The sequence below is a fragment of the Vanessa cardui genome, chromosome 10 (assembly GCF_905220365.1).
Source record: "Vanessa cardui chromosome 10, ilVanCard2.1, whole genome shotgun sequence".
Taxonomy (NCBI): domain Eukaryota; kingdom Metazoa; phylum Arthropoda; class Insecta; order Lepidoptera; family Nymphalidae; genus Vanessa; species Vanessa cardui.
Genome location: NC_061132.1, coordinates 13,103,849 through 13,124,719, shown reverse-complemented (window position 1 = coordinate 13,124,719; position 20,871 = coordinate 13,103,849). Strand labels below are relative to the sequence as shown.

Below are 20,871 nucleotides of genomic sequence, written 5' to 3'. Positions count from 1 at the left end.
TTATACCGATATATTTTCAACTTAAACATTGTCAATATGTGGAAACGGAAGAAGGTGAAGGAAAAATTGACCTAAAAACTGATTTAAGACTTTTGCTATGGCCGAAGTTCTATGTAATCGAATTAATGAGTAAAATAATAAAAAAAAGAATAGATTATGAAGAAGCATGACAAAAAAATCAACATTGCTTAACTCACTGAATTAAAGACTCTATGGGTACAAAAAGCGATGTCACTCATAAATAATAAGCAATTCTGCTGACATTAATCATTCCCATTATGTTGTCGACTGTTGTTAAAACGTAAAATATTGCTGTCAGAGGTAAACATACTTATTTGGAAATTATATATATTTGTGCAGAATAACTTGGGTTCACCATTGTTCGTTTATAATTTGATGCTATTGTTCCACTTTCACTTTTCAATTCTGTCCAAAAAGGTTTTTCTTGAAGAGAAGGTTCTGTTTATTGAAGCTGTTTTAACCATGCGTTTTAAGCCTAAAAATGCAGATGGCATTTTTGGCAACATTTCACAGAAAGGATTTGAACAGCATATTTTTAAATGGATTGCTTGTACGTATAACTATGTTTTGAATCAAAATCATTATCTAGCAAATATTTTTATTTCGACCTGATTTACATCAGCATAACATCACATAACTCTTGTTGGAAATTTCAAGTAAAGACGAATTCAAAGGCAAAGAAAACATATTAAATTATATTAATAATACTTTATTTAGTAATCAGATAAACATGACAATATAACAATAAAAAATAATGAGCAATCTACTTTGGTTGATATCATAGCATTTTGTCAAGTATCAAATAGAGAAGTGCGATAGTGAGAAGATGCTATATAACCTAGACAAGTAAGAATTAATAGTCCTATTATGTAACTTAGTCACATATAGGAGACAACTTAACTTGAACGGGTATCATTTGGAGAAATAAATATGCATGGAGTCACTGTTATTAATTGAACTAATTGTAATTTTACTCGAATGATTGAATTTATTAAATAATGCCTTAATATGAGAAATATTAAAGGTAAAAAAGGACAACAATAGCTTTTCTTTGGATCAAATATCAATTTCACTAAAAAAATGTAAGTATCTACTTATCATATAATGATATCTCTTTCTAACAGGGGTCAATGCCCAGAAGGTGAACGAATTTTTTCAATTATTTTGGAATACGTTCAATTAATTATATTAAACTCCATAATATACTTGTTATTTCTAATCTATGACTAATTGACGGAAAGATCCATCTATTCCAAAGAGTTCGTCATAGTTGGTAGGCTTTCCTGGTCTGAGAGCCTCATCTGCTTTGTACTGTTCTTGGTCAGCGAACCAGCCTTTGTATTCTTCTAGCTTCTTAACCCAGGCATCTGAAAAAATAAATATTTTTACCATCGAGCTCGAGCATATCAAAGGAGGAATATAAAAAGAGGATCCATTTGGTTAATTTACGGGAATTAATCAGCTCGTGGTTAACCGTGAATGGGAATTGGAAAATTTAGTATATTTTATTCTACCACATGAACCACTAAACCTCAGAGAATAAGCACGGAGTGTATAAAATAATACAATTTAACCCAGTAATAAATTATCTATAGTGTTGTAGTTCGTAGAAGTTTTAAGCGAAGTATAATATGTCAGTTGACTACAGACTTAAATTGAAATCAATATAAAGTTTACTAGAGAAACGCGAAAATATGAAAGTTAGAAAGTATATCTCCATTCAGATCATTTCTTCTATATGGGTTTAATTGTTAGAAAAGAAAGTGTCAAATCAAAGTGTAGATGTTCCAAGAAGTAGAACTGGGCTTACCATGTAGGTCGTTCATGGGACCAGCCTTGCCGCCATATTCACTGGGAAGCATGTCCTGTGGTACATACTTGTACAACTCGTTGACATCACTGTGGATGAAGATCTGAAAAATATTATTTATGTTTCAAGTAAGAATTATTGCCAAAATATTGAGCATAGATTTGCTATTTTTATGGAAGATAATTTTACTCTTAAAATTGTTATAAAACTTGGAGATAACATAAATTTAATAGTTACTTTGATAATAGATTGAGTTTTGATTATCAATTAAATTCTAAGCAAGGAAATAGCTGTTTATAGATTATCTTAAGATCATTACCCTTTCCCTGATCTTCTCCTTGAGGAAGGGCTTCACGAAGTTGACGATTTTGTCAACCAGCGGCGATATGTTGATCACGTGAACTTGCTTTAACTTGACTGGGTACGCTTCCTTTTAAAATAATAATAATATTTTGTTGGTTATCATTGACAAATATTTTCCGATATTTCCAGTATCATTTCTTTCCAAAGATTTAAAGTAATTCCGATTGTTTAGTTCTTTGAATGCTAAATTTCATTTCATTAATACGTCAGCTTATAAGTAGATTTTTTCAAAAAAATCATGTACCTATTTAGATATATATTTGATTTTGTTCGAACTAAATACTACCAAAGTTATTCTAATCGATTTTTGAAAAGCAAATATTTTTTTCTTACTATGGTCTAATCAATTAACAATTCTATAAATTAAAATTTTCTTTCTCACCTGTACACAAACTAAGAATTTCTTCACCAACGTTGGTGTGAACTTGGCGAAGTGGTTGGGTGTGGCCACAGATGCGTCCAAGATGTAGATATCACCAGCAACACCTTCCTTCTCTTCGTTGAGTCTCACATCACCCAACATAAGGGCCAGTTTAAAGGCGTTTGCTACGTTTGGTGTCTGAACATCCTTTTCAAGACCTAAAATAAAATGATACATCGTGTTGAAGTAATATTCGATGCTAATTTTTCGATTATATCGATTTCGAATTTTACTAAAATTTATTGAATTTTACCATCATGTTTTTTTAAGTCTTAAAGATGTAATTCTTTAAGAGAGATTTAAAGTTCTTAATTTTAATATTTTCATTAAATATTTTTATACCTCTCATAAGGATGACTCGGCGACCATCAGGAGTTAGACCGGGCATCGGTGGCATTTGGCTAAATGGAGGATAATAAAAATTATGTTAATATATTTATCGGTTTTAATGGTAAAATTGTACATTATGGTTAGCCTGTACCCAATGGGATGGCCTATTGGAATGAAATACTGATCGTAGATATTTTACTTATTAAAATCAGAAACGGCGATATAAGAGGTTGTCTTTTAAAATATTGCACTATTATCCCAATTTTCAACTGCAAAGTAATTAGCTAAACATTGAAAAATAACGAACTTTCTTACAAATTCTTCTAAGTTGCACCATCTTAGGTTATAAATTTTCAAAAATTATATCTGATATAAGTATCAATTTCCAATATTTATAATTTATTTACGATATATACGACATGGTTGACTTACACAATCTTAATTATTTCCTGTAGCTCGGGACGACTGATGTCTCGGTCAGTGAAGAATTCTGGAACTGCTGATCGCATGGTGAAGTACATGTCCAGTTTACGCTTACATTTTTCTAGAGAGAACTTGCATCCTCTGAGGAAGGTCATGATACGTTGGTCATCTGGAAAAATGCGAAAGGAAAATTATCATTTTTGGTTATGTAAGCCAAAATTATAAGAACTATTGAAGATAAGATACAAATTAATCCAATTATACTTTTTGTTTAATTTATTTTATCATAAGATTATTGAAACTAACCGAACTCATCGGGTAGATGAGGTTCCTTCTTAAGCCATTCTTTGATGTGAGCAAGATCCTGTTCCTTTGTGTCGGGGTTCTCGTTCAACTCCTCACGGATCTTCTGCCACATTTCACCAGTTGGCTGTTCTAGAGTCATTTTGGATTCTGGTTCTGTAAAGAGTGAATTCTGGTTAAAATTACTATTATTACAAAGAGGGTGGCGTGTGGTCATTAGCTCTCAAAGACAGTGACATGTAAAAAAATTTTTTCATATACTGCCAATCTTCAATTATGGTAAATAAAAGACCAAAAATAACTTGTTAGAGCTAAAATAGAATGAAAATCTTGTGGATTTGTCACTAATTCCTTTGAGGTAAATTACTTAATGATTTCGTCTGATATAATTTTGAGAGCTGAGATGGCCCAGTGGTTAGAACGCGTGCATCTTAACCGGTGATTGCGGGTTCAAACCCAGGCAAGCACCACTATATATATATGTGCTTAATTTGGCTTTATAATTCATCTCGCGCTCGTCGGTGAAGGAAAACATCGTGAGAAATCCTGCATGTATCTAATTTCATCGAAATTCTGCCACATGTGCATTCCACCAACCTGCATTGGAACAGCGTGGTGGAATATGTTCCAAACCCTCTCCTTAATGGAAGAGGAGGCCTTATCTTCTAGAAATTTACAGGCTGTTACTTTACTTTTTAAACTGATTTTAATGATATTTATTTTACAGAATAAACTAAAGGTAAATCTAATATAAATATTAAAAAGAATACTAAAATGGAATAATAAAAAGGAATAAAAATCACTTATTTTAAATTTCTATTCCAGATATGAATATTAAATTCAAAAATAACTGATCTAATTGTCATGCTTAATGTCATACTTCGGCTTCTAATTGTATATTGCAAGTGAAACAGACGATTACTGTGTGTAATTTTTTCTAAACCGCAGCAATAACGTTTCGTGGCCATAATCATCAATTATTATCAACATTTTAACGTTTATAAATCACGGTCCAAATCACGCTAGCCCGAAACAATTTGCCCACTTTCTCAAAAAACAAAATTCGCCGTTCATGCACCGGAACGTTCGTGCAAAAACACCTTTTCAGAAGACTTTCACCAGTAAGGAAATGATTTCGGTCACGAGCCCGAGAAGCGCTCTGATACGCAAACAATTACGGTAATAGAAATTCTGATGTAAATGGCGTACAAAATTATTTTGTGGTCGGTCTTATAATTATCTAAGTTAGATGTAGGTTTTTGATGATTTTGGAAATTGCAGAATTATGGGTGACATTAATGTTTTTAGGGAACGGTTAGTTGGATACATTTGAATAATAATATTCATTTGCAACTTATTCAAGTAATAAGAAGTGCCAGATTTTACTTTCACCAAAAATAAAGATTTTGTGCAATTCAATTTGCCAATAAATTTTTAGGGCGCAAGCTGGTTATTAATTTTTACATATGACATTTCAAATAAAGAACTCAAGAGAAATAAAAAAAATAATTTTCTAAAATATACATGAAATCTTTTCATTATATGAAAATTGTGAAAATACTTTACAGCTCTTGTTGATCATTGTCAAAATTTACACCAATCACATTGCCATGTTTAATAGTTTGTCAGAGCCCTCTAGTATAATTGGTTGAGATCACGAACGCAATACGTCAAGCTTCTAGTAAAGTGTACGCGTACAGATCACTAGAGAGCACTGGCATTGTCTTTAACAAAGTTAATTATTAATAATTACCAAGTTATTAATGCATAAAGTTCGGCCTGAGAAGATTATAAATTTGGGTGATTGTCTGAGCAAAATTAGATCAAAAAGTAATGTATAAACGCCTTATCTATAGACTAAAAATGTCTTCAGTTCATTATCGTATAGGTTACTTGTTTTTAAATATTTGTTCGGTGGTAGGGCTTTGTTGAACTCGTCTATAGGTACCACCAATTCATCAGATATTCTACAATTAAACACATAGTTAGTATTATTGTTGTTCTGTTTTGAAGGGCGAGTTAGTCAGTGTAACTACAGGCACAAACGACTATTAGTGGTGGTGACCACAAAACATCAGGTGGGATACGTACCTAATCATCTACTTGCATCATAGAAAAAGTAAAAACTAACAAATTTTAGATAATAATATATTTGATATAGACAATAAACAATTTAGTTTTATGAAATTTAAAAGTTAAGTGAAATCTGCGGAAATTATCTTTTTTATTGCTTTAGCGCATTAATTCTTATTGTTACTGTCGCACTTATTATTACGTTGGTATATATGTTTATATTCCAAACCGGAATAAACATCGTAAAAACTTAATTTTATTTTTTATTCAAACTTTTTGAAACGAGATTTCATTCTTTGTTTATTTTTATTTTCTTGTTTTGTAATGAGTCTAACGCGTTATGTTTAAGTGAAACGCTTTTGACAAAACGTAAACATATAAAGCAATTGTTTTGGGTCCTATATGAGGACAGATCGGTAATCTGACATCTGATAGGATGTGACCTAAACTTGGCACTAGATTGACAGTGTAAGTATCAATTGAAATGTAAAATTGTCCAAAACTTGCTATTTTTTTATCATAAACTAGAACGACCAAATGTGCCACCTGACAATCACCACCTTCCATATAAATTGGCACTGTTACAAATATTACCATACTTTACATTCTCAAAGCGCCACCAAGATTGGGAATTATATGACGTCGTTTGATCCTTACACTGGCTCACTCGCTCCTTCAAAACGGAACAGAGCAATACAAATGAATGCAGTTTGACGGAATATTAAATGAAATTTCATCAATGATCATCATAAAATAATTTGATCTTTAACCGACTTCTAAAAAAAGCAGGTTATCAATTCGACATACATATATGTATGTAACATTATATGTATCTCCAAGTAAGGTTTCCAAGCAGGTGTGCTTAATTTCGTAAGTGTATGTTTGTATGTTTGTCCACGAATTTCTCGACAACTTGTGTCGAGATGATGATTTTTAATCTAAGTTAAGGAACACTAAGTTTTATTAGATGCATATTTTTATTTTTATTTAAATTTTTTATGAATTATTTATTACATTTGTATGTTTCGTCGTGAAAGTAAAACGTATAAACGATTAACATAAATTTTAACGAGTCACAATTAACTTCAACTGAATAAAATATCACATAATTATTATTTATTTTTATTACAATTACTTTTACTTGCATTTCAACGATTTAGTTTCTCTCGTTACGTTCCAACACTTGTCATTTCTAATGTATACTATTTAATATGTATAATAAAAAAAAACGATGCCGAGTACCGTTGCAAAGAAAAGTATTTATTTACTTTACATCCAGGTTTTACATACTTTTTTTTATTTTGCCTGACGTTCCGGTATAATTGCATCTGGCGTAAAATTATTATCAGAGTAATATAAAAAGGTATAATCATGGACATAACCCAAAAATAATGTACGACATATTACTTATATTACAAACTAGCCATGTCTGTCTGTGTCTTCGCGTGGATTTGAATTAAAAAAAAAAAAATTGTAGCCTAATCAACTCTTTGTTATATAAGCTTTCTGCCAGTGAAAGTCCCATCAAAATCGGTCTAGCCGTTCTATAAAGCCGAAACAGATAGACAAAAATTGAAAAGTAGTATTTTGGTATACGCACCGTGTGTATACAAATATGCATTGAGTAAAAAGTAGTTATTTCAATATTACAAACAGACTCTAATTTTATAATATGCGAAAGTTTCAATGGATGAATCGTTTGTGGAATAGCACATTTGTTACTTTTTATTCTGGAAATATATAAGTATATAACCTTTCCCTTTTCCCATTCGAATTAGGCTCAAATTGGTTCTGTATAAAAGACATTCGCATGTAAGTAATGTCTATTTTTTGCCTAATTGAATGGTTTTATCAACCTATATAATAATACTAACACTATCTAATATTTCAACATTCTCAGTACTTGGTTGGGCTTAGTGCAACAGTCGTAAGTACTTAATTTTGTTGTGTATAAGCCCATTTCTCTATGATATTCTCAAGACTAGAGGTGCTTTGGCATTGTAGGGGTTGATAATATTCCTTACAAAAACATCTTTGGGTGGTTGGGTCCACTTAAAAGCAGGTCAGAATAATATTTTTGCCTTTATATCAACATTTTGCAGAGTTCAGACTGAGTCCCATAACAAAATCTTTTAACACAAAGACATCTTCAAAATGGTGTTCATAAGAAAGCATTAACAGTTAGCGTACGATTTCGCCAACGGTTCACAGCTGACCACTATTCATAGTAGCTGACACTTAGCCGTACATTAACTCGAGTCATTTACAGACTCAATATTTTGCGCGTGGCTTTGCTCGCATTATGGGTGGAAACGTTTTAGGTATAAAAAAGTTCATACCAAATTTTATCAATTTCGGTTCAGTGGTTTAGGGGAAAGAGTTACAGACACATATAGCTACTTTCGCATTTATATATTATATATGTATAGATGTGTAGGTGGACTGGAAAAATGGTCATATGTGGGTAAGTGATTACCGCTGCTCCAAGGAATCGGAACTGTAAGATATGTTGATCATTCTACGTGTTACGATTCAAATTATTTCGACGTCAAACTCTTTCTAAGGTTTTATTGTGATCAAGGTTACAGATTTAAGTTACAGGTTTTTACTTAGGTCATAATGACAATAATCTTCGAGAGTAAGTGTTCTAAGTGTAAAAAATACAACGGTAAAATTATTACACGATTTACCAGAATTTTTATCTGTAAAGCCGAAATTAGTGTTGTAAAAAGTTTGCCTAAATTTAAATATTTGGGATATAATATCAACGATTTCGCGAAAATTGAATGTAACTTGAGCGATTTGCGGCTTTTATGGAATTAGCTTTCCTTAAAAATAACATTTTATATTTCCAAATTTTTGTTAATACTTAACCGTTTTTTTTACTGTATTGTATTATTATTGCTATTAACTATTTTCGTATATTACCAGTTTGGAATGACTAAATACAAAAAAAAAAAACTGTAAGTAAAAACAGTATTTTATGTGGCTGATTTCATACAATCACAGACACGTTTGCAACAAAAAAAAACGAAAAAGCGACACACCATTTTAAATAAAAACTTCTTAATACACCCGCGATTCTTATTTTAAAAATATTTTAAATTGACAATATAAAAATCATTTTTAAAAATAGAATCAAATCCAAGCGCATTATTATAAAATTAACAATTGTTTTGCATATTTCTATGCATAAACGAAGCTAATATATTTGTGCATAACGCAATTATATGCAGCTCAATAATGCAATGCAACTGTATAGTATAATTATTCACATAACTGGTATCTCATGCAGTTTCTCCGCCAGGCCAATGGCCGGAAAGTGACTCACTACATCAATCCTATCACGTATATATGCCAATAAAAAAATTAATTGATTTCCTTCAGTCTTTTCACGTAGGAATTCATAACGCTTCTTAGACGGTATACGGTATACATTTTTTTGTATTAATTTTTTCGTTTCGTCTTTTTGTAAGACGACGGTTTTAATGATTTTTCTTTAGAATTTTGGACAATTTGTCGTCGTCCATTTTTTATCCAATTCAATTTTGTCTTCATTGAAATATTATGAATCATTAAATATTAATAAAATAATTTTTGATATTGAATTTGAATAAAAAACATAAATAAACGTACTATTTCACTGAAGTAATAGAAGATTATATACTTTTATATTTAACATAAAATTAAATGTAAGGAATTAATTTACTATTTCCAGATTTCAAAGGATACCCTATGGATCTTACCTAAAAAATCCATTAAGACACTGTAACACTAAATAATTAAAAAAATAAATAAATATATATTCACCTTTGTAATCAAATATCAAGTTACACGCCAAACTTTCAACGATGGACACACTCTCACTTGACCGCAACGTGTTTGAAGCTTCGATATAAAACCTTTTTGTTGAATTTAAAAAAAAAAAACAGATTAAGAGTAAATTTCCTTGGTTGCACGTCTACTGCGCCGTCTCAAATGCGATGAAGATACTATACAGTTCGCTTATATTATTTCGTTACGCGTTCTAAACTCAATTATGTGTGGGGAGACCGTATATATTTTAATTTTCAAAATTGTTTACTTGCGCTGAACGATGACTTATAATTTCATCTCACTGAATTACTGATTTTTATCTTTAATAAATCTTTTAATTAGACTTTTCAGTGAATTAATTTCGACATTATCAATACTTAATTGTATTATTAAGTATTGATTAACAGGTAAATAATACAAAAAATAGTTTTGTTTTTCAAAGATTCGAAATCAAATATTATGATTGATATTATTCATATATATTTATCGTAATTTAGTTTTTGCAGATTTAAGTTAATTTATGTGTAACAGTTACTGCTTATTAACTATTTATATATTGCACATAAGAATTAAAATTTATATTAGTTCTTAAAAAATAATTCAAAGTCACATAAATAATTTTAAGATGGCAATTTGTTATGTGTACTAATTAAGATGATTTTATTGTTTCCTTAACTTGAGATATAGTTTATTATGTCTAACGGAGTAGGCATGCCCGAGCCCGTTTTTAAAAAACATGACGTCAGCATAGCTGACGTCACGAGTGTCAGAGTTTCGATCTTTAACCATCTTCGGTGGTATGAAATAAAACTCAGGAAATAATCCTCTCTGATTTATTCCAATATGAGACGGTCCGTTCGCTCCGACGGCTCGACCAAGTCTGTCGAAACCGGCGGTCGCTTGATCTTTTATAACAAAAATAGGTGGGTAGACTTATTCACTCAAGATAACAGTTGTTTACAAACATTAAATTTTTCAGAGTAATTTAACATTTCAAAATTCACTAAAAATTATTCAATTAACAATGAAACAGTTTTAAATTAATAAAATAATCATTTCTGGACACGTGTTTTTCTTAAATTCGTGGTTCCGCGCCGACACGGCCATTCTGACAGGCGGTGCGCGCTCTGCACCTGCCTAAGTTGTGCGATTGGAAATCTGCGAATCAAAAAACATTTTTGAAGCAGGTATCTGTAAGCAACACATCATGTTGACCTTTGATAATTGTTTTGTAAAACAGTACACAAAGAAATCTCTCATGCACCTTTATTATAATAAATATGGGCAGATTTTACGCATACTATGCTCATAACTGTGTCAAAATAACTGTTAAAGGTTCTCGTAGATCTGTGGTGTATACATGTCTAACCACGGTCCACAAGGTCTCCCTACGGTATCTCATGGTTCTCTGTGGATACATCAAGGATCCGCGGGTAGCTCGAGGGTAACACGTGGTTAGCTCAGAGGTATCACTCTCCAGATTACGGTATATAAATGGCTACCACGGCTCCACAACGCCTCCCAACGGTATCTCATGGTTCACTTTTGGATACATCAAGGATCCGTGAGTAGTACGAGGGTAACACGTGGTTAGCTCAGAGGTATCACTCTCAAACCAGAGTGTACGTGTCTAGTTATGGTTGCATGAGGAATCTCAATAGTAATTAAAAATTTTTTTTTTTTTTGTTATTGTTTTTTTTTTTCTATTTCTTTTTCTTTTTAGATTTGAAGAGGTAAGATAAGTAAATTTTGCCTCACAGTTTTATGCGATGATTAGTTCTCGTCGATGTTGACCACTCGGACGGACTGACCAGCTCGGGACTAACTGACCAGCTTGTGATATGGATGGCAACTCCCGCTGTCTCGGCCATTCTGCGGAACGGTGCGTGCTCTGCACCGGTCGCGTTTCTGGTTGTGATGCTCGGCGAAGCTGATCACGAGCGCCCACTGCCGACCACCTTCTCCACTGTCGTAATTTTTATGAAACCTGTAAATCTCGAAAGGCACACTTAATTAGTCATATCATGTAATAGTGGTTACGTGGAATCTTAATCTTTATGTTGAAAATAATTAATTTTAGTTTTCTGAGAATAGAAAAGATGACTGTTATATTTCGAACAAGAGTCATTCGTTGCTGTAGTTGTGTTATTAGTGACATTCTGCAGGATGGTGCGTGCTCTGCACCAGTCGCATTTCTTGGTCGCCCGTTGTGGTTCACGACGAAGCTGATCACGAGCGCCCTCTGCCGACAACCTTCGCGGTGCGATGCGATGTTATTCTTATGAAACCTGTAAATCTCGAAAAACACAATTAATTAATCACATCAAGTAATGGTGGTTACGTGGACTCTTTAATGTTTATGCTGAAAACAATTAATTTTATTTTTGAGAGTAGAAGCGACGACTGTTCTATTCCGCACAAGATTAATTCGTTATGTCCTCTGTTTGGTTATTGATGTCGATCAGGTTTAAGAAGTTCAGGTGGTATGCAATGTTTTCTTTGTGTAATAAGTGAGTGGTGCAACTCACTAAACTAGATGCACTGTTCGGTCTCATAGTTCTTGATTATTATTAACTCGTTTTTGAGGGTAGTAATAAATTTTTCACTTGGCCAGTTGCTCGGCTGTTTCCTGACATGTTAGTCATCTTAAGTGTCTCATTTCTCGTGATATCCATGATCTCCGTGATCCACATGGTCACTTGTTGATTTTTCAATTAAGATGTTCCACACATATGAACAGCATGGCAAATGAGGATGCCCTTGAAGCGTATTGTTCTTAATTGTAGGAAGTAGCCGCCTGAAGTGTTGACGAAGTGGGTACTCCCGCACTAGTCGGCCTTTGAGCTGATGAATGATTTATTGGATTCGTGGTTTGCGGTCCTCCCACATAGATGGGCCCCATTACACCGGGCAGTAAGTGTGCAGTGCTTAGAGATCTTCTTATCATTTCGCAATATGGTTCTGTCTTGTAGCGATCCTTATATGACATGGAACCGAAGCTGATGAGGACGTGGTAGAGATCGGAGCTTGTTCCGATCCCGCTTCTGATAACGGAGTAGGCATGCCCGAGCCCGTTTTTAAAAAACATGACGTCAGCATAGCTGACGTCACGAGTGTCAGAGTTTCGATCTTTAACCATCTTCGGTGGTATGAAATAAAACTCAGGAAATAATCCTCTCTGATTTATTCCAATATGAGACGGTCCGTTCGCTCCGACGGCTCGACCAAGTCTGTCGAAACCGGCGGTCGCTTGATCTTTTATAACAAAAATAGGTGGGTAGACTTATTCACTCAAGATAACAGTTGTTTACAAACATTAAATTTTTCAGAGTAATTTAACATTTCAAAATTCACTAAAAATTATTCAATTAACAATGAAACAGTTTTAAATTAATAAAATAATCATTTCTGGACACGTGTTTTTCTTAAATTCGTGGTTCCGCGCCGACATGTCAATGTAATACAAGATAAAGTTGATTAACTTGTAGGATTTTTTATGAAAAATGTACCACCTAATGTGTATGGTAATCTTTGTCTAAATACACTAAGAAAAACATTTGGTTTTGCTGTTATACGATTTATATAAATGATGAATAATCTCATACGGGACCACTCATATGGGACCGGTCGGATCAAAGTCGAACCAGTAAAGGCAGTTCGAAACTCTTGCACTCATAACGCACATCTTAAATGTCATTAAAAAAAGTGAGCATAATTTTTTTTTCACTGACCAGTGATCTCCAAATTTAATCTTTTTAAGCATAAAGTTTCAGGTTTCACCACATCCTGGAAAGAGGTTCGGTGAATTTAAACAATACAATAAAGTAAGAATATATATACATATAATAAGAAATTGATGCATTTTTTTATTGCGTCAATAAAGCGATTGAATTGTAACTTTATCAAAGTAAAATAAAGTGTGGGGTTGTATCGACGTAATCGTGTGTACATATTAATAATAAACGTTTTTATTAGGTGGTAGGGCTTCGTAAAACCCGCCTTGGTACCACCATTCTAACGCTAATTTCGGTTTTGATGTGTGTGTAAGTGTTATGTGTAGCTACAAGCACACAAAATCTTAGATGATAAGGTTGATGGGGCATTGATGATTTAATTTTGAAAATCGTGCCAATGGTGGTCACCATCCGGTATCACATATTATGCACGTCGGTCTAACTTTAGGAAAATACCCTTTCCTTAATGGAAGACGAGGCCTTATCCCGGCACTGGGAAATTTACAGGCTGTTACTTTACTATGACTAAATAAGATGTAAGATTTTAAAATAACATGGTTATTTTTATTATTACAGTTATTAATTACGGGATATTTACCATGTTTTATATTTCTGTTCGATGGTGCTCGATATTTCGACATTATTTACGAACGTTTTATTCACGAGACTGTGAATGTGACCCGTAATTAATAACTTTAATAATAAGATATATATTATGGAATGACGAGCATATGGGCCACCTGATGGTAAGCGGTCACCATCGTCCATAGACAATGTCACTGTAAGAAATATTAACTATTCCCTACATCGCCAATGCGCCACCAACCTTGGGAACTAAGATGTTATGTCCCTTGTGCCTGTAGTTACACTGGCTCAGTCACCCTGCAAACCAGAACACAACAATACTGCGTACTGCTGTTTAGCGGTAGAATATCTGATGGGTGGTACCTACCCTACCACCAAGTAAAATTATCATATATCCTATATGTACTCTTATCATTTATATGTATTATCTTTTAACGAATATAACACTTCACTAATCAACTATTCCTTACTAATTTGCAAGTTATTTTTAGTATTCGATTATTATTTATTAAGAAGCGGAGACAAAGTCAGGTGTGTAGCTTAGTATTACAATATTTTCTTTTTAATTCCTTACGAAAATAAATACAAGACGGTATTTAATCAGTATCTGAAGTATTTGTGATATTTCAGCCCAATTGTTTAGGTGTGCAGCGGTTTTTTGTAGTTGCAAAAACTGACACACATTTTTGTCGATCGAATGACAATTTTCTCATTATAGAAAGACATCGATAAACGCTTGTCGAAATGTGTGTCTGACAAACGTTAATACTGAAAAGTACAGTCGGGGTAAGAAAAGGTTCGTCACCTTAAGATCTATTTTCGTGTGCTCAGTATGAGCGATAATCTGCTTCACCGATCGGGAATATATGACACTGACAGACATATTTTGACAATTCCGTAGAAAGTATCATATCCAATTTACATTGGAAATGACTAATGACGCCATTAAAATGTTACGCGCTTCCCCCACGTGATTTAAAGTGGGGGGGGGGGTGTGTGGGACTCCCCGGTTATCTGAACGCCTAGTGCACCCAGGTCCACCGGGTTTACCCACTAAAAAACCAGCGGTACCCTCTCCGTCTTTCGGCGGGCGCCACGGGATCGCTTACGCATGCTACCGACTACCGTGACGCCCTGACGGATGTAATACTAGACCTAGTCCAAAGATGTTATTTTGGATCACGCTTTTAGTTTAATTTTATATGCAGTTGTCAGTTAAGTGCTTTAGTTTCAAAAGGTACTAAGAGTTTACGACTTGATAAAGGAATGAATTTGAAAACTGACGAAGGCTTTCTTACTCTGATTGTGCATTTATCAAATTCGCACTCACTTCATACATTTTAACGGATTTGGATCTCGCTGGATATATTAAATAATCACATTTGATTTTCTTCTTTCATATTTCTATAGTAAAATTCAAACGAAGAAAGGAATCTGATTTTTTAATAGTTTTGTCATGTTGTACACTACTAGCACTACTAGCTTCTTAATTACTGTATGTCTACTTATTTTATTTCGTCTTAATTTTATTTTTTCTGGAAATTGGATAGAACAAATATAAAAATATGAACTATAAATAGTTACTGTAATAATATTAATCGCGTGAAATGGTGGCAAAACTTACACTATTCCCTTACTTGATGCGTACCTAACTTAGATTAAAAATGATCATCTCAATATGGACAAACATACTTGAAAGCCTAAATGGATCATCATACACAAATATAATTCAATTCCAACAATATTACACGCATACATGACCAACTCATAACCTCCCTTTTTCAAAAGTCGTTCAATTAAAGAGTGTGCGAACAACATTCACATTAACAGTCGCATATCTTAGTCGTATTTTGATTTAGAGGGATATTATATTTATTATCTATTGATTGCCTGCTTGTAGTGGATGAATATAAGGCTGCAGATCTCGGAGTCCAGGTTCAAACAGGTCGGGCACGTGAAGCCGTTGATATGTCTAAGCTCTTTCCAATTTTGTCGGATTATCGCCCCAACGGATTATAAGAGTGTGGATTTCAAAATGCATTTAAGTGCACTCACACTTGTGTACTATCATGGTCTTTTTTAGCTGGTCTTTCTTTAGGGTGTACATACATACATATATAATTGTATTTAGCTAACATGACTTTGTATTTTTAAATGTTGAAAAATAGTAACTATTGAGTTTCTTGTCGTTTCCTCTCGGATAGGATAGGATCTACATTTCGAATCGGTGGTAGCTTTACTTAATATAGTTTGTTAAATGACAATTTAAAAGAGTCTGTATTAGTTGAATAAAGTATATTTTGATACAGTACGGAGATCGACAGTCTACATAAAAACAATTCATTCATATTCTGATGATGAAGATTCTTCATATCACTTGGTGGTAGGGCTCTGTGCAAGCCCGTCTAGGTACCACCCACTCATCAGTTATTCTACCGCCAAATAAAAGTACTCAGTATTGTTGTGTTCCGGTTTGAAGGGTGAATGAGCCAGTGTAACTACAGGCACAAGGGACATAGCATCTTAGTTCCCAAGGTTGGTGGCACATTGACGACGTAAGAAATAGTTAATATTTCTAACAGCTTCATTGTCTATGGGTGATGGTGACCACTTACCATAAGGTGGCCCATATGCTCGTCCACCACCTGTGGAACTCTTGTTTTTAAATATTAACGCATTCGTAATAATAACTATATAAATTACACTTTTATCTATATTTATAATAAAGCTTCTATTTCTATATTACGTAGAGAACCGAATCAATATTAATAATTATTATTTCACAATTAGAAACCTACTTCCAGGAGTTATGTTAGTGCAAATTAATAGTAGCTATATTTTATTTGAGTAATAATAAATACTGATTTATGTTTGTAACTTTACACACTTTTAACACTTTGGTGGTCAAATAGGCCACTTGATGATAACTCAATGCTTCCCACAGATATTGGCGCCAGAAAAAGATATTCCTTACAACGCCAATGCGCCAAAAACCTTAGGAACTAAGATGTTATGTCCTTTGTGCCTATTGATAGGCGTGCTCACAAACCCTAAGCTAGAACAAAAAATACTAAATATTGCTGATCAATATATGATGAATAGGGGGTATCTACCCAAAGGCTTGGACAAAGACCTATCAATAAAAAAAACGCGGGCAGTCACGAGGCGCAGCTGGTATATATCTATCTATCTATATAATAAAACGTTTTTTTAAATGCAATACTTGGTAAATGAATGTGTGTGCGATTATTTTTATAGAAATGAATACTTATACCGGTAGGATGCATTTAATTTTCCTGATTTGGCAAATTAAATGCATCCTACGGCGGCGTCGTCGGCGTTACAAAATACATTATATATTAAACGGATACATTTTCGAATGAATGAATAATCGTATCCCTTCCATATGATATATGTCTTCGGATATCAACATAACAAAATGATATTTCAAATACAAAGTACAAGGAAAGATTATTGGCGATTTTTATAGATTGAAGATGAATATTCATGTGCTTATTTGTGTTTATAATTAATCTCGTGCTCGGCGGTGAAGGAAAACATGGTGAGGAAACCTGCATGTGTCTAATTTCATAAGAAATTCTGCCACATGACGTGTATTCTATCAACCTCTCGCATTGGAGCAGCGTGGTGGAATATGTTCCAAATCTTCTCTCTCCCTTTGGAGAGGAGGCCTTAGCCCAGCAATGGGAAATTAACAGGCTGTTGTTATTGTTGTTTATACGAGTATAGGTATTTGTAATTATTGTATCAATGTAATTATAATAAAATAATAATTATAATATTAATTTTACAATTTACACGTTCGTTTTACATCTTCTCTGAACTTACTAAGATCCTGAGCTCGCACTCCAACGGGCCAGTAAATATTTTGAGATTTTTTAACTCTTGGTTAGTCAGGATTCATTTTCGCCAGTACATTAATAGTATATAGTGTTAAAACTTCTTGCATTGCCTTTTACTGGCAAAGGTTTATCGTACCATACATGCTTAAAAAGGCCTTATAAAAAAAAATGCAGAGTCGTTTGAAGTTAGACAGTGTGGATAAAGCTTTTTATTTACACAACTAGATGGCGCTGTACGTAGTTACATCGCGCTAACGTTTCGCTCTCTTGAAAGAGTAAGAACATACGCTACGTTGGGGATTCTAATGTCTATGTGGCTTGGTGACCACTTATCATCAGGAATTTTTGAAGCGCTGTACCAATAATAGGCGCTGTATAAAAAATTAAACGACTAAATAATAGACTTGGGATATCTATTGATTTATATAGGAGACCAATATATTGTTAATATGCTGTATTTTGTATTATTGTTGCTAAAAATAAAAAAAGAAGTAAATATTTATCTTTATTTATATATATTGATTAATAACATAACAATACAATAATGAGAGTGAGTACGGGAATTACTCTTAGTACTAAATAATACATATCAATATATAAATCGTGTTTTGTTTGTAGGATGTTAAAGTAGATAAGTAACGTCTAGCTTTTATCAAAATCGATTCAGTAGCTGCAAAAGAAAAATTTAATTTTAAAGACTAAAAAAAATATATATTCTAGTATAGTATAACATGAAGTAGGTCTGCATGTCGAAATTTTGGTTTTCTGTAAATGACGCTTTTCGTAACCGCAGCCTCTTGATCTTGGATTTCAAAATATGTTTGAAGCGAATACTGTACAGCTAATCTTAAGTGGTAAAAATGCATTTTTAATACGTCGAAATGTTCTTAAGAGTTGCATAAAAACACATTTTAACCGAAACTTTCAAATGTCCAAGTGCGTCACTACTACCCTTAATCAAATTTCATAGAATTTCATTCTTTATTCTCATTGATATAAAAACGTTTGTCATATAAACTATTTTTTTCTCATAAGTCCATACGAAAATACTCTTTATTTATGTTAGCAATAAAATCGAAATTCGTTTAATATTCATGATGTATAAAACTTTCACGCTTACAGCAAAATAAGCTTTATTATTAATAGAAATAAAAACTATTTCGGTATATGGTGTTATTTGACTACGATGAGATCGGCATAAATGGTATAGCCACAATACTTAACTTAGAAATTCCTAATGACTGTGAGTCATCACGGATCACACCACCGGCGATTATGACACGTATCCATTGAACGGGACGTTCAGTCACGTTAAATCGAAATTCAAATCGACAGTTTAAATTTATCAGCAGTAAACTACAGATCTAGTAATAATAAGAACTGGCGAAAGAATTATAAATGTTTTTTCTTCGGCAAATTATCATTATAAGCCATAATCCATTAAACCGAACAAAGAATTAATATTTAATTTGATTCTAATTTGATAGTTTGTAAGTAATATATGATTGTATAGTGGCAAGATAGGTATTATGTATTATTACAAACATAATTTCGATCGATTGATGACGACTTTCATTCACTAAAGCTTCAAACAAAAAGGAGAAAGGTATTGGAAATTTAAAACGATCTAATTTTCCAATTCCAGTAGTTGATGAATCTAAATAATTTCGTAGAATTAGAACACTGATATTATGATCTACTAGATACGAAGATACTATGTCCAGCTGTGGACGGAAATAGGCTGATGGATTAGATTGATACAAAGCATAGTATGAACTAATTAAATTAATTAACCATCACCGTTCGTTTATTGTTCTATTTTCAAATTCATATTTGACAGCATTCGTGTCTAGTAAATTCGATCTGTCAAAAAAACAGTAGTCCCTTTTTTTTAAAGGATCTTAAAAAAGGGATTACTGTTTTTTACTTACAATATAAACGTTACAGCTATAACACGTAGAGGGTTGTGTGAGTAAAGGGCCAAAACGACTAGTCTAGCTAGACGGCTATGATTGGGTGAGATAGAGCTTGTACCCAGAACTAATAAATAACTTCACACTGAAGTCGGTAGTGGAATCTGGTACCTAAGCTATATTATGTTACCATGGAAACAGTGTATAGCTTACAATGTCGTAACTTTGCGTGTTTTGATGTGCCACAAATACAACTTGCAAAGAGCACGCGCGTTTAAAACGAAAAAAAAGTAATAATCGTAATAACTCCGCCACAATCACGAGCAATGTCGAAATGATAACGAAATATGCTTCATGAATTATTCTCAAATACGACTAATTGCTACCTTTGCCTAAATTATATTTCGCTATTAAAAACTCAGAAAGCGACGAAGAAAGTACGATTCGATATTCAAAATATAAAACGTATCATGAGATGTAATTGTTTATTCGAAAATGTGTTATATCTATATATAAATAAGAGTGTTTTTTTAAGCAAATTTATTTTATGCTTACCACGCTTTGTATCGTACAGGCTTTATTTAATATAATAACAAATACATTATTTATTGTGATTAAAGAAATTTATACAGATTAAAAAAAAAGAAAATTAACGTTTGTTATTTCTTATTCAAATGTAAATTAAAGCTGACATTGTTTTTTATCACAAATCTATTTCAGGAAGGCAGGCTAATTACCTTACCTCATCGTAAGTCATTGACCTCGAATATGATGGAAAATTAAGACCAAATTATTATACTTCTTTCAACTAGTCTCATACTTAGACGTTTGAATCATCGTTTCACAAGAAAAATTAAGTTTAAAGCAACCACCGGCTCGGAATGAAGATTCTGCGGATAAGAACCGACCAGAAACTCACTACGTACACAGATTCATCAGTTATGTAATAAATAACTAATTATATAATAAAACTAGCTATGCCCGCGTCATTGTACGCCTTTGAATATACCAAAAAAATTATTGTAGTCTAAGTTACTTCTTATAATATCAGTTATCTGCCAGTGAAAGCCCCGTCAAAATCGATCCAGTCGTTCGAGAGAGCCGGAACAAACAGACAGACAGAACGACAAATATTGTAAAAAATATATTTTGGAATATGGCGTGTATAAACACATATGCATTGAGTAAAAAAGGGCTATTTTAATATTACAAACAG

At 33.0% G+C, this 20,871-nt stretch overlaps 1 protein-coding gene across 1 annotated transcript; it reads right to left on the bottom strand.

Moving 5' to 3' along the window:
* Nucleotides 1–714: 714 nt before the first annotated feature.
* On the bottom strand, nucleotides 715–9,738 carry LOC124532859 (alpha-tocopherol transfer protein-like). The gene is made up of 8 exons (XM_047107968.1): nucleotides 9,555–9,738; nucleotides 3,675–3,827; nucleotides 3,378–3,537; nucleotides 2,958–3,016; nucleotides 2,577–2,773; nucleotides 2,151–2,261; nucleotides 1,832–1,934; nucleotides 715–1,388 (listed from the first exon to the last, which is right to left on the bottom strand). The coding sequence occupies exons 2-8, from the start codon at nucleotides 3,811–3,813 to the stop codon at nucleotides 1,237–1,239; spliced, it is 921 nt and encodes a 306-aa protein (XP_046963924.1). The 5' UTR covers nucleotides 3,814–3,827; nucleotides 9,555–9,738; the 3' UTR covers nucleotides 715–1,236.
* Between the last annotated feature and the right edge of the window lie 11,133 nt (nucleotides 9,739–20,871).

Excerpts from the sequence above, each read along its gene's own strand:
- LOC124532859 (XM_047107968.1), bottom strand. The coding sequence starts at position 3,813 with ATGACTCTAGAACAGCCAACTGGTGAAATGTGGCAGAAGATCCGTGAG. Across the intron at positions 3,538-3,674 it reads TCATCTACCCGATGAGTTCG|ATGACCAACGTATCATGACC; the intron begins GTTAGTTTCAAT and ends GCATTTTTCCAG. Across the intron at positions 1,389-1,831 it reads TCCCATGAACGACCTACATG|ATGCCTGGGTTAAGAAGCTA; the intron begins GTAAGCCCAGTT and ends TTATTTTTTCAG.